Source organism: Capsaspora owczarzaki, assembly GCF_000151315.2.
Source record: "Capsaspora owczarzaki ATCC 30864 unplaced genomic scaffold supercont2.21, whole genome shotgun sequence".
Classification (NCBI taxonomy): Eukaryota; class Filasterea; order Ministeriida; family Capsasporidae; genus Capsaspora; species Capsaspora owczarzaki.
The window spans coordinates 10,196-22,941 of NW_011887312.1; the positions used below are offsets into that span (position 1 = coordinate 10,196).

At 53.6% G+C, this 12,746-nt stretch overlaps 3 protein-coding genes across 3 annotated transcripts; 2 read left to right on the forward strand and 1 right to left on the reverse strand.

Moving 5' to 3' along the window:
• CAOG_08281 (hypothetical protein) lies at window positions 1-678 on the forward strand (the record flags this gene model as incomplete). The annotated part of the gene is made up of 1 exon (XM_004342337.1): window positions 1-678. The coding sequence occupies exon 1, from the start codon at window positions 193-195 to the stop codon at window positions 676-678; it is 486 nt and encodes a 161-aa protein (XP_004342386.1). The 5' UTR covers window positions 1-192.
• Window positions 679-1,467: 789 nt separating this feature from the next.
• On the reverse strand, window positions 1,468-2,608 carry CAOG_09199 (hypothetical protein; the record flags this gene model as incomplete). The annotated part of the gene is made up of 3 exons (XM_011272614.1): window positions 1,468-1,487; window positions 1,838-2,089; window positions 2,524-2,608. 3 exons carry the CDS (start codon window positions 2,606-2,608, stop codon window positions 1,468-1,470), a joined length of 357 nt encoding a protein of 118 aa, XP_011270916.1.
• A 2,041-nt stretch (window positions 2,609-4,649) lies between these two features.
• On the forward strand, window positions 4,650-8,716 carry CAOG_09200 (hypothetical protein; the record flags this gene model as incomplete). Its single annotated transcript, XM_011272615.1, has 12 exons — window positions 4,650-4,757; window positions 5,332-5,460; window positions 5,526-5,603; window positions 5,678-5,722; window positions 5,799-5,847; window positions 5,918-6,049; window positions 6,132-6,173; window positions 6,402-6,493; window positions 6,572-7,709; window positions 7,790-8,166; window positions 8,237-8,501; window positions 8,559-8,716. The coding sequence occupies 12 exons, from the start codon at window positions 4,650-4,652 to the stop codon at window positions 8,714-8,716; spliced, it is 2,613 nt and encodes an 870-aa protein (XP_011270917.1).
• Window positions 8,717-12,746: the final 4,030 nt, after the last annotated feature.

Sequence of the window (12,746 nt, forward strand, 5' to 3'; positions counted from 1 at the left end):
GAGGACGACGAGGAAGAGCTGCTGGACAACGACGACGACGACGACGCTTCGCCGCTGGCAACGCCGTGGGACGCCTGCTTTAGTCCCGAGGACTTTGACCAGCTGGCCTCAGTCATCACAGCGAGCGAGCTCTTTGACTTTGGCGCTCAAGAAGATGCAGCCAAGGTGCCCCTCCCCCAAGCGACTGGTGCCATGACAAGCGTCAAGCCGCTCGAGAATGGTGCCGCTGCAAAGCTCCGCACTTCTGCCAAACAGTCGCTGAAACAGTCGCTGCCAGCAGGATCAAAGGTGCCCGTCGTGGCAACCTCTGGCCTCAACCTGCGCCATGGCATGTCGTCGTCCGCCTCGGTCTTGGCGCTGCTGCGGTCGCATGTCAGCGATCGCGCAGCGGCAGCCCAGCTCGACAAGCTGACGCCCGGCGACTTGGAGAACATGGGCACTCGCGAGCGCAACCAGCTGTACAAGCAGCTGCGCTTGTCCGCGGACGTGCTTGCCCAGGTCAAGGGCATGCGTCGGCGCGTCAAGAACTGCCAGGCCGCCAACACCCTGCGGCGAAGACGCGACACCGAGATGCAGGCGCTCCACGAACGGGTCCGGCTTTTGGAGCAAGAGAATGCCTTGCTGCGCGCTCAGCTTGCCTCGCAGCCTGCCCGTGCCAATCTTGCATTGTCTGCATGATTTGGTTGTTGTGGTTGTTGACTGCCTCGTTTGGTTGTTGGCTCTACGATTGTTGTCTCATCCGTGAATACAGACATTGTTAAGGCTTTTTCATTGGAAGAGTTCAAGTTTTTGAGAGGTCTGGTTGTGCTCGCATTCATCTGAGTGTCTTCAAGCATCTGCAGAGCAGCAGGTGGATGCTGAAAGGAAACAAAAAAAAGCAAAAAGAAAAAAAGAAAGAGAAAAAGTTTAAAATGAGTCAGACTTGCAAACCTTGTGCCTCTTTCAGAGTAAAAAGCACAATATCAGCCATGATGCCGGCCCACAGAGTCGAACCCAGACCAGCCAACGCCAAAAATCTCATTGCGAATGAAGTAAGCTGATTTGATTGACGACCACTTGTTTTTTTTTAATAGTTTTTTGGTTGTTTTGTGCTTTTTTTCTCTCCATCCCCTTCCGGCAGCAACCGTGAGCCAAAACGCATCATCAAACTCAACCAAAGGAGCAACTCCACTGTTCTCTTTCGATTGTCTCGCTTCTCTTGACGTGAGCTCTGCCACATTGAGGAATTGAACGAAAACGGGTTTGTTTTTTTTGGTCACTCAGCAAAGTGCTTGGCGAGAGAGGGAGAGAGAGAGAACGACCTTTAATTTGCACATGAAGAGCTCTGACGCGACTACGAGAGGCATCTTGTCCACAATGACATAGTTGTTGGCAGTCGGCATGCGGTAGGCGACGTCTCGGAGGATGAGCGAGAGGACAGTGTTATTGGCAGCGTCTGGCTCGCTGTCGACAAACTTGGCCAAGTCTTCAACGCGTCATGTACTTGCCTATGATGAGTCAAAGAGCAACAAGGAGTCGAGCGTGGCGAACAAACGATCAGGTTTGACCATGAACTCAAGACAAGCCCAGGCTTCCATAAGCTCTGGGGCAACGCACTCGCAATCGAGCCCGACTCGACTCTCCAAAAGATGATTCTCGTCCTCAGTGACGACCAAAATGTTGTTAGCACCCCAGACATCAAATCTGGGCTGCAAAAGTTTGACGATTCCAGCGGCGCATCTCAGCGAACTTTTGTTGGGTGTGAGTACTGTTAAAGACAAATACACATCGGTTTGAAACAAAAAAAAAGTTTGACCATGCCTGCGGTCTAGAATGCGCATGGTGGACGGTACTGTACCATAGTCCTCGCTGGCAGGGTCGGAGACCGCCTTGAGCTTGGAGGCGAGTGCGTCCGTGTTGCGCTGCTTGATGGCAAAGATAACCGAGATGAATGCATTGGAAGCAAAGTCAAACTCGACAGCACGTCGGTCGAGGCTGTTCTGGTCTGCAGGCATGAGCGAGTTGCGATGCGAGGTCGATGCGGCAATGCGAGACCAGCCAGCAGCCGCTTCCGACTTGACGTGGCAAACACCTGAGCCGCTGTGTGCGACTGGTCAAACTGTGAATCAGAGCGACACTATGATCGAGAGCAAGTCAAGTGAGTGACGTGACATTGGGGTAAAGCTGATGGGAGAGAGGATCACAGTCGGTCTCCATTGGCAGGTATCATGAGTGAGGCTCAGGCTCAGGAGGCACACACAGCGATGACGCGCGTTCGTGGTGTGGGGAGTGAAAACATGCGACGTGTAGCAAGCAGCGAGAGAAAGTGAGAGCGAGTGAGAGAGTGAGAGAGAGAGAGTGTGTGTGTGAGAGTGAGAGAGAGAGTGAAGAGGAGGGAGAGACGAAGAGAGCACGGTCGTCTGGCGCCACTCCAAGAGCACAAATGACGCGCATCGATCAAGGCAAGAGAAAGACAGAAAGAAGCAGAATAAAGACGCAGCAGGAGGAGGAGGAGGAGATGAAGTGTGCCACAACAAAACGCACCGTGAGCGCTGAGGACGGCAATGCTCAATGCAAGCAGTGCTGCGACTGCTGCGAACGCGGCGAAACTGCGCTGCTGCAATGCCATTGCGAGGAATGAAGAGAATAAAAGAAAAGAAAAATGAAGAGTAGATCTAAATCAAAGGAACGAAGAACAACTGCAAAACCATCACTCAAAGGGTCATTGAGCAAAAGACCAGACTTGAAGGATTTCAACGATGCTCAGCAGTTGCACCCACGCAAGGGGAGACGAGTGGAAAGAGTCCTTGCTTGCACACTTCAGAGCAGTGCACTTGTTGTTGAATCAGGCCCTTGTGCACGACTCTGACGACGTGGCATCGTGGAGCTCGAGGGCAAGGATGAATGTCTTTTGGCGGACGAATGGCTGGATTTGGATGCATTTGATCGATTTCCCTCCTCAGCACCAACGTTCATCGCCATCGATTTGATGGGCACAGCAAGGTCCAATCGGTGCTACAGGAGCGGTTTTTGACGGAATTTCATGCCGCCCTCCTCAACAGAGTGCTCAAATGGAGGAGCTGTCAAAATAATAAAATAAAAATCAAGATGAAATGACAAAGCCGCTTCAAACGACGCCGCCGTCGCTCAGCCCCAAGCAGCAGACCAGCACACACGATCGTCGTGTGCGTACGTGTATGCGTGTTTGAGAGTGCATGGTGCGATCGCACTGTGGATGGGTGCGACTTGTGAGGATTGTCCTCACCATGAGACGCCACTTGGTCATGGTTGCTGCCGATCTCGGTTGCTGCCGATCTCGGCTGCCGCCCCATGCTACAGAGCAACACCAAGAGGACGAGGACATCCATGCGCGACGCGGTGGACGAACAACAACCCCCCTCCCCAAACCAGTTCGGGTAGTGCGTCCCCCTCAACCCACGCAATGTCAAACTTATCAGCCGACAGAATGAATGAATGGAGGTAAGTCAGCCCGTTGACGGCGAACAATCACGCGGTCGGCATTTTTCTCCCCCTCTTATTATGATTTGTGCTCTATTTATGCTCACTCTCTCTCTCTCTCTCTCTCTCTCTCTCTTTTTTTTTTTTTGTTGCCTGTTCGCTACCCGCTGTAAGACCGCACTCTGTCTTGCTCTCTCTTTCTCTCTCACTCTTTCTCTCTCTCTCCCTCTCTCTTTCTCTCTTTCTCATCTCATCGAACGCATTCCCATCCGTCTCTCGCTCTCGCTCTCTCTCGTAACCATCTCGCTCGCTCTTGATTGCTTTGGCGGCGGTCTTTAAGTTTTTTTAGTTTTTTTTTTTTCAACTCCAATCTCTCCGCCTGATCGCCGTATTCCGGTGTCGGCGTTTGCGTTTTTCGTGTGGTGCAACGCGCTTCATCCATTTGCCATGCGTATTGAAGGGAGAGGGAGCGGAGAGTGAGTAGTGCGGACACCGCGTTTCTTCTGTTGCTTGATTTTTTTCTTTTTCTTTTTTTTTTTCAACTCCAATCTCGCCGCCTGATCGCCGTATTCCGGTGTCGGCGTTTGCGTTTTGCGTGTGGTGCAACGCGCTTCATCTATCTGTCATGCGTATTGAAGGGGGAGGGAGCGGAGAGCGAGTCGTCTTGTGTTGTGACACCGCGTTTCTTCTGTTGCTTTTTTCTTCTTTCCTTTTTTTCTTCTTTTCCCTTTTTTTTTTTCTTTGGTGGGTTGAATGGCCGTCTTTTTCTCGATTGATTTTTTATTTTCCTTCTTGTAAAAAGCATGACCATAAACAGCACAGTAACGCAAAAAAAAAAAAAAAAAAACAAGGAAAAAAAGACAAAAAGACGACAACATTGCGATCACTGCTGCACTGGGCGCCCCTTTCACCCCCTACCCACCAATACCACCATGGTTATTGATGCGAGGTCATTGCGTGATTTATCGAGAAAGTAGGAGAGCACAGAGCGCAGCCTGGGAGCTCGATTTCAGCTTGCAGTTTGAAGTCAAAACCAAAACTCACGACTGAAAGAAAAACAAAAGAAAAACGAAGACATCAGCAAGATAGCATCTCAACACAGCGTCTTCTGCCATGATGAAGCTTCATAAAAGAGCTAAACTCACCATAAACGACACGATGTCGAAAATCACTTTGACAGGTTGAATCAGTCTTTTGTTTTTTTTTTTTCAATGGGGAAGAAGAAGAACAGACACGCGCGCCCCGTGGCTCCTTCCGTGACTCCTTCAAAGCGTCAAGCAGAGGACCCTTCCGAAGGTCAATCCAAGCGTGCCAGAACCGTAAGTGGACCGAGACCTGCCTGTCATTGCCTGTCATTGTCTGTCATTGTCCGTCATTGTCCGTCATTGTCTGTCATTGGGTTTGATTTTTTTTTTCTTTTTGCTCTCCCTTCCCCCCCCCCTGGCTTTTTGTCGCGTGCCTTCTTCCCAACTGCCTCGGTGTCGCTCTTCTTGAACACTCTCACCACTCTCTTCGCGCCGTGCGACCGAGCCGCCGCCCTGTCGACTCGGCCCATGAGCGTGGGCAGCAGCATTGTGCAACAAGCGTGCTTTTTTTTTTTTTTTTTTTTTTGCTTTTTGTTGCTTCACATGCGGCTCTTGAGTCGTCGTCCTGGCCTCCGGTGTTCCCCTCTCGTCTTCTACACAAGCTCCTTTGAAAGAACTGGTTCTGTGGTGCCGGGGAGTGGGGGCGAGAGTGGCGAGGAGCAAACTTCGCCCGCAATGGACGCATTTTTTTTTTTTTTTTTTTTTGTGCATGCACTTGAAATTTTCACCACTGCAGTGCCATGCTTTGACCGCGGACGATGACAGGAGGCATTGTTCAGTTTTGAGTTCTAACCTTGTACTGCCACAGGATGTCTCCATTGACAACTCATCCCGCGTCGCTTCCCAGCAGCGTGCTCGAGTGACAACTCCTCAGCAACGGAAGGCCAAATCAACTGCTGTCTTACAAAAGGCCGCGTCCGCCACCCAAGCCATCTCTGTGAGTGAAAGGCAATTGGCAAGTTTTGTTTGGTGCGTGGAAACTGACTCGTGATGCTCAAACAGAGTGCTCGTCAAGCGAACAGCAGCAACCGCAACAGCAGCGGCGAAAATGTGACGCCAATGGACACCGATGCTGGCAATGTGAGTGAAAACAAACAAACAAAGAGCAGGTTCGATTTGGTACTTGTGAAAACTCACAAGTTCTGCTCGAACAGGGTGCAAGCAGCAGCAGCAGCAGCAGCCAGGCAGCTCCCCCTTCAGTCAGTATCCACATGCTGGGTTTCTAAATGAACGATCGGATCGGAACTGATTGTTGCTTTTCTGCTCGAACGACAGGAGGCTGAGATGATCGAGAAGCTACCCGAGCGTCTCCGCAAGCCTTTCGGTACGATTCGTCCACTGCTTTGGAGTGAAGAGTTGTGTTGTCGACTGACTTTGAACCGGCGTGACAACAGGGTTGATCTGGAGGAGTGCTGGCCTTCGCCGTTATCTCCTCAGGGAACTGTCTGAGTACGACGATTTCAACGAGGACAAACTCACGGCTGTGGAAGGCGAGCTGAGCCGTTTCAAGGATGTCGTCCAGGAAAGTATCGAGTCACGATGCGCAGGTCGTATCGATGAGATCCCACGCGATTACTTGGAAAATTCTACGGCGCGCGATATGGCCAGGTCCGTGGTCGAATGGGATTCAACAGTGGCGCAAAGAGCAAGGTAAGAGCTCACATGTGTGTGTGTGTGTGTGTGTGTGTGTGTGTGTGTGTGTGTGTGTGTGTGTGTGTGTGTGTGTGTGTGTGTGTGTGTGTGTGTGTGTGTGTGTGTGTGTGTGTGTGTGTGTGTGTGTGTGTGTGTGTGTGTGTGTGTGTGTGTGTGTGTGTGTGTGTGTGTGTGTGTGTGTGTGTGTGTTCACTATTCTTGTTGATTGGGGATTGGGTGATGTAGATCCCTCAGCGCTGATTACTGAGGCGGACGTGCTTGACAAACTACTTCGTGAAAAGTACCCAGACTTGAGTCCTGCTCCGGAGACGACCATTGTAAGCTGGGTGGAGTGTGAAAGTCCATTGTGGATTCTTCTGCGGATGCTGACTGTCAGAGTGCTAAAATGTATGCAGACTCGGGCACGGGCTTCACACAAGTTTCAACTTGTCGATCGTGAGGACACTATCAAGTCCTTACAAGCGCAAATGGCCCAGTTTCGTCGCTCTCTTCGAGAAAACTTGAGTGACCGAACCGCGTTTCCATTTGCACTTCTTGCAACCCTTCCTGGTTGTGGCAAGACCCGTATGTGTCTGGAGACACTCCAGTCCATCGTGCCCAAAGCGTGTGCAGCACAAGATGAATTCCCCAAGGCCCACTACCTCTCCCTCTTCTTGACCTTCAACGGCACCGGTGGCACAACCTGGGTTGCAGAAAGCGAGGAGCAACGTCACCCCGAGCACGCGATCGCCAAGAGACTTTTGGGTAGCTACTTTGCGCGCCCTACGCTGGACATCTCGGCCAACATCTCCGTGTCGGCCGCTATGGCGCTAATCCGCGCAACAGAATCGAAGAAACTCAACATTGATCCGGCAGAGCTTCATATTTTTATTGCAATTGACGAAGCCACTCGCCTCCTCAACGCGCGTGTGGATCCCAAGTATCAGTTGGCGGATCACAAGACCCTTCAAGCCGCAATGGGAGAAGACAAGAAATCGGCGGACATTCGACTTGCCCGACGATTCTGGAAGCAAGCTTTGGGTTCGCTTCAGCGTTTGTGTATTGGCTCCGCGACCCCCACTTGGCTGTTGCTCGCTGGCACCAAATCCAGCCAACTGGCCGCTGCGATTACGAATGTGCTCGCTGAGGATTCACTCATGACTGTTGCGTCGGTTCCCATTGCTCCATTGTCGGGTTCTGGCACCGCAGAATTGCTTGATAAAATCTACATGGGTTTTCGCGATGCGAACAAGCCCGTGCTTGGCCCCTGGCGACACAATGCACATTTGATGCGCTCCGTTCAACGTGTGGCTGGTTTGCCTCGATCTGTCATTGCGCTATGCATGCCCGACAACCCCGACACGCTCGGGTTGACCCACCTCTCGCATTCGCGTTTTGTCGACCTCATGGAATCGTGCCTTTTCGACAATAACCCTGCTGCTGATACATTGATCCAGGAGAACGAGCTCGTGTCTATTGGTGTGCTTTTCAAAGCACGTGAAACTGACCGCCTCCTTTTGTTTCCGCGTGTTACGCTGATCCAGTTGTACGACGGTATGGACTTGTTTGCTCCTACACAGGCGATTCATGCATGTGCTGAGCTGACCGGTATCTATGATTCTTTGCTTCCACAGGACGCATTCAACCTATTGACATTGTTGATGACATGCGCCGAGTGCTTCACCAGCTCGAAGCCGAGCTGCCAACAAAGTGGCAAGGCTGGGAATATTTCTGTGTCGCGATTTTAAATCTGCGGATTTTGCTGCTCGTCACCAAAGCACTTCAGGTCAATTCCAACGCGCAGTACGTGTCGGTCGACAGTATCTTCCCGGGCGCAGTCTCGGGCTCGTCCACTCCAAATCTGTTCGTTGATGCCCAGGTTTGGAGCAAAGTTGCTTTTTCGCCGATGGCCGCTCCAACCAGAAAGGCATATTCAGGACGCGTCACTCTTTGCGAAGAGAGTCGCCGTGGTATTGACGGTTGGAGCACTTTCTATGAAAGAACGCCAGAAGTAAGACAAGGCTCATGCGGTGGATTAGATTAGTGTTTGGGTGGTCTCTCATTTCCCAATAATGCTTTAGGGAGAGTTTGTCCCAGTCACGCTTGCTCTGCAGTGCAAGCTGCATCAAGTCGAGTCGCCAATGTCGCACGAGGATCAGAATAAGCTGCTGCGGAAGGCAAGAGCAGCACTGCCCGAGGCGGAGCGAGAGAATGCTGTCGTGGCGCTGCTGACAACATCGCGAATGGACAGCGAGCCCGATGCGCAACAACTCGATTCGCGATCGTTCGTGTTGGATCGAGCCGGAATGGACAAGTTCACTGCCGGGTTTAAGGCCATCGCGAACAGTAAGTCGACTTCTCGATGTTGTGTTGCACGTCGACTGTGACTGACTCCATGTTCAGTCTTTTGGAGTTATGACCCAAACCTCAGCTCAGCTGATCGCATAGCGAGTAAGTTCCACGCGCCGAAGCACACGAGCTTGGAACACGCACGTGCAATGGCTCACATGATTGACCAGCATCGAGCTGCCGAAGTGTTCAAGAGTGTGAGCGATCTGTGAAAGTTTTTGGAACAGCACGCCGACGAGGAAGTGACGTGGACGATGGAAGTCGAAAAGCAGCGTGACAAGTGGGTAGAAGTCAAGACAACGGTCCAGTACCCTGCCAGCGCCATTCCAAGCGATGAGGTGCTCAATTGGCCGTACGCGCTGGAGCCTCGCAGTGAGCAGGGCGGCGATCAAATTGTCAGGTCTTGCGCTGACACCGAGCTGGACGCCGAGTGAAACGCCCAGCGTTCGTCGCTCCGTCGCTCGTAGACGATGGACTTTTTTTTTTTCAGGTGAAATTGTGTATCAGAATGATTCACACCTCAAAAGCAAACGCAGAAGACTAATGAAAGAATAGCCCCCTTTTCAAGCAAAGTTCAACGAAATGGGCCCGTATTTGAGTCTGGCCCTTCAGTACGCCCCCGATGCCGCGGCATCGTGAAGCTCAAGTTCAAAGACAAATTTTCCAGTAGCCGTTTCCTTGGCGCTCGCGCCCCACATTTGCATCGCTTCTGTCCTCCTCAAAGTCAGGTCCTCGTAAGCTCTGTTGGAAACAAGTTTATCGAACATTGCGGTCGCTAATTCTGGTGTCGCGTCCAAACTGTCGAATTTCGCCAAGCACCGAAGTCGCCAAATGGTCCAACGCGCCAAGTGGTAGAGGGTCATCAGCAATCTGAAAGCAGGTCTGTTGCGTCGATATCCTCGTGGCAGTGTGGGGTTGTGGACAGGTCCGAAGAGTGCATGGGCTGCCGAGGACGGCGTGCCAAGATCGTGTGCGACAACCATAACTTGCTCGACTCTCAGCCAGATGTGTTCAGCTACCGGGCATTCGTAAATCAGGTGGATCCAAGTCTCGGTGGGGCGAGCGTTTCCTCGTCGGCAGTGCGGGCAAGCGTAAGTGCCTAACGCTCTCTGCATCAAGGTCTCCTGCTTGGTTTTGCCCTTCTCGATGTCGGCTCTAAGCTGTTGCTCTCCCGTCCACTCGGTTTGGTGTGCGATTCGCCACACCAGTGAAGCCTGCTTGCGTGTGACCAGGTTGGTGTTGAGCACAGCCTTCATTTCGCTCCAGTTCCAGTCAATGATCCTGTCCCACTCAAGCAGTGCGCGCGAGGGCTCGGGGGTGGCTGTCAAACGCTTGCGGATGGCCTTGAGTGTTGTATCCTTGTGCACGACTGGCAGTGGTGTGAGGCCTTGCCCATGAAGCATCAGCACACTCGGGTCGATCCACGCGTCAAAACCGTAGCCGACAAAGTACGTATCGGTTGCCTGGGGCTTCCACCTGCCGTTGGCAAGCAGGGTTTTCTTTGCGCTGTGTGAGACCCATTTCACCGTGAGCAGCGGTCTTGTGGCGGTTAGCTTGGTCCAACTCGTCGTGAGGAAGGGTGCGATGATGTTGTTGTCTGACCAGCCATGACGTCGTAGCAGAAGCATGGTGCCTTCGCTAGTGTTCTTCACTGCCAGCACTTCGTGTAGCAGTGTGCTACCAGCCCTCGTCGTTGTCGAGCACCAGGGATAGTCGTCCGGCTCCGTGACTTCCCTGCACAGAATCTCTTCCACGCCCGAGTCTCGCAGAGCCTCAAGCAGTCGCGTTAGCTTGCTGTGCGTGCCCCTGGAACCTTGATTTCATCGGCGTTGCCCACCTTTGTTCTTTGAAGTTCCAGAGATCGCTCACCGTCTTGTAGTCGTTTCTCATCCAGGATGGCCAGTTGATCGTCTTGCCGTCGTCCGTCACCAGTGGATTGCTCCACAGCGGCAAAGTCAGGGCCTCGATTCGGTTGTTGGGCCTGCGTGGCGCGGGTTTGAGCTTGTACCATGCAGCGAGTGCTCGGCCCCAGAAATGGCTGACCTTTTTGATGCCCGGTTTCGAGTGCAGCAGCCGCCTGTCGCCGATTGGCTCGCCGTCGTGCGTGTCCGCCGCCCTCCACAGCAACTGCGTCACTGTTTTCCACAGCGAGGCGGCCGGCAGGCAAAAGTTCGCAACTGCTTGGGCGAGCAGCGCCTGGCAGTGTTGGTCGATGGGAAGCAGTCCCAGCCCGAAAGCCTCCGAGCCAGTTTTTGCGCAGAGCGTTGCGAGTGTTGCGGGTGCTTTGAAGCGCGTGGGCCAGAAGAAGCGCAGAATGATGCGTTTGAGCCGATCCAGGTAGTGACCGCACAGTGGAGTGAACCTTGCCCGATACCAGACCTTGCTCAGCCCGATGGCGTTCGCGATGACCACCTTGCCCGGCATCGACAAGCCCCTGCTGTTCCATCGCAGTAGCTGAGCCTTCACCTTGTCCAGCAGCTCTTTGTAGTTTGCCTCCTCGCGGTCGCCATAGCCCAACATTGCGCCCAGGACTCTGGTGCATTTGTCAGGTGGCAGGAAGTCGAGGTGGGCGATCGCTTGCAGTGGAGTCTGGCGCTTGTCTCGCCCGAGTCTGATGACTGTCGTCTTTTCTTCGTTAACTTTCAGGTTTGTCGCTTCCCCTACTCGTTTGAGGGCCGCCATCAGCTTCGGTATCTCGTTCTGTGATTCCAGGAAAACCGTCGTGTCGTCGGCAAACAGGGTGACCTCGGTCGCCAGGTTCGGGTCCAGGCGCAGGAAGCGCAGGCCAGCCCCTTTGCAGAGGTAGTCCGCCACGCAGCATGCATACAGCGCGTACAGCGCTGGCGCTTCCACCGATCCTTGACGCACCGACCGCTCGATCTTGAAGGGCTCCGAGATGCGGTTTTGGTACACAATGCAGGCTTGGCATCCCGTGTTGAGGAGCTTCATCCAGTGCAAGAATCTTTCTCCAATCCCATATCGCTCCATGGCCTGGAACAGGAAGCCGTGGTCGACGCGGTCGAAGGCCTTTTCGCAGTCCAGCAGCACCGCGACTCCTCCGATGCGCTTTTCCTTCGTCAGGTCGAGCACGTCGCGCACTAGGTGGATGCAGTTGTCGATCGTGCGTCCTAGGACAAAACCGTTCTGGCATGTGGGGAGAATGTCGTTGGCAACAGCTTGAAGACGTTGCACCAGCGCGCGTGCAATGATCTTGCTGTCCACGTTGAGCAGCGAGACTGGCCGGTAGTTTTTCAGCTCGTCTCGGTTGCCCTTCTTGAACAGAAGCTTGATGTGTGCCATGTACATTGATGCAGGTAGTCGCCCGTTTCGCATTGACCGATTCGCGATGGTAGCTAGCAGCGGGGCCAGCAGCTCTTCAAAGTGATGGTAGAACTCAGGCGTCAGCCCGTCAGAGCCTGGGCTTTTGCCTTTGGTCGTTCTTTTGATCGCCTCTCGGAGCTCCATTGCGGTCAGGTCAGCGCCCATACGCTCGTGGTCTTCCGCGTCCAGCAGCTCACAAGGCGAGGCGCAATGAAGCACTTCCTCCTGGGCGGCCGGGACGGTCGGCTCACTGGCGTACAGAGTCTGGTAAAAGCTGCGCTGCGCCTTGAGGATGTCGACGGGGTCGGTGACAACCGTGTCGCCTACCTTCAGGCTGGGGATGGTGAGTGCCCGTTGCGCCTCCTTCTCGAGTGAAAAGAAGAGCTTGGAGTTGCGTTCGTTCTCGAGCCGCCATCTCCGCGCCGTTCGAATGCGTGCGGCCTCGGCGCGCTCGTTCAGCAGTGCGTGGAGCTCGCTTTCCAGTCGTGTTCTGCAGCGTTCCAGCTCTTTGGTGTTGCCACCTTGGATCCGTAGTTCTGCCATACTTCTTTCCGTCATGCGAAGCTCCGTCTCAAGTAACTCCTGCTGTCTCTTGGCGTTCTGGTCACGGTCGGTGCTCAGTTGACGAGCGCGGCTCATGATCTGCTTCTTCGCCAGATCCCATCCAGCTTCCGGAGCGCCGTCTCGCGCGAACTTGATGAGGACACTCTCGCAGTAGTGGGTGAAATCGGCGTCCAGCAGCAGGCGCGCATCGAATTTGTACTTGGCTGCAGGCCGTGGTTGGTCGTTGGTGCCCATGCAGCTGACGCACACCGCACGGTGGTCCGAGTCCTTGTACTCTTTGATCCTGGCTTGTGTGGCCAGGAACGGGAGCGTGCTGGAGCCGAATATGTAGTCGATGCGCGTGAGGCTGCGCTCATC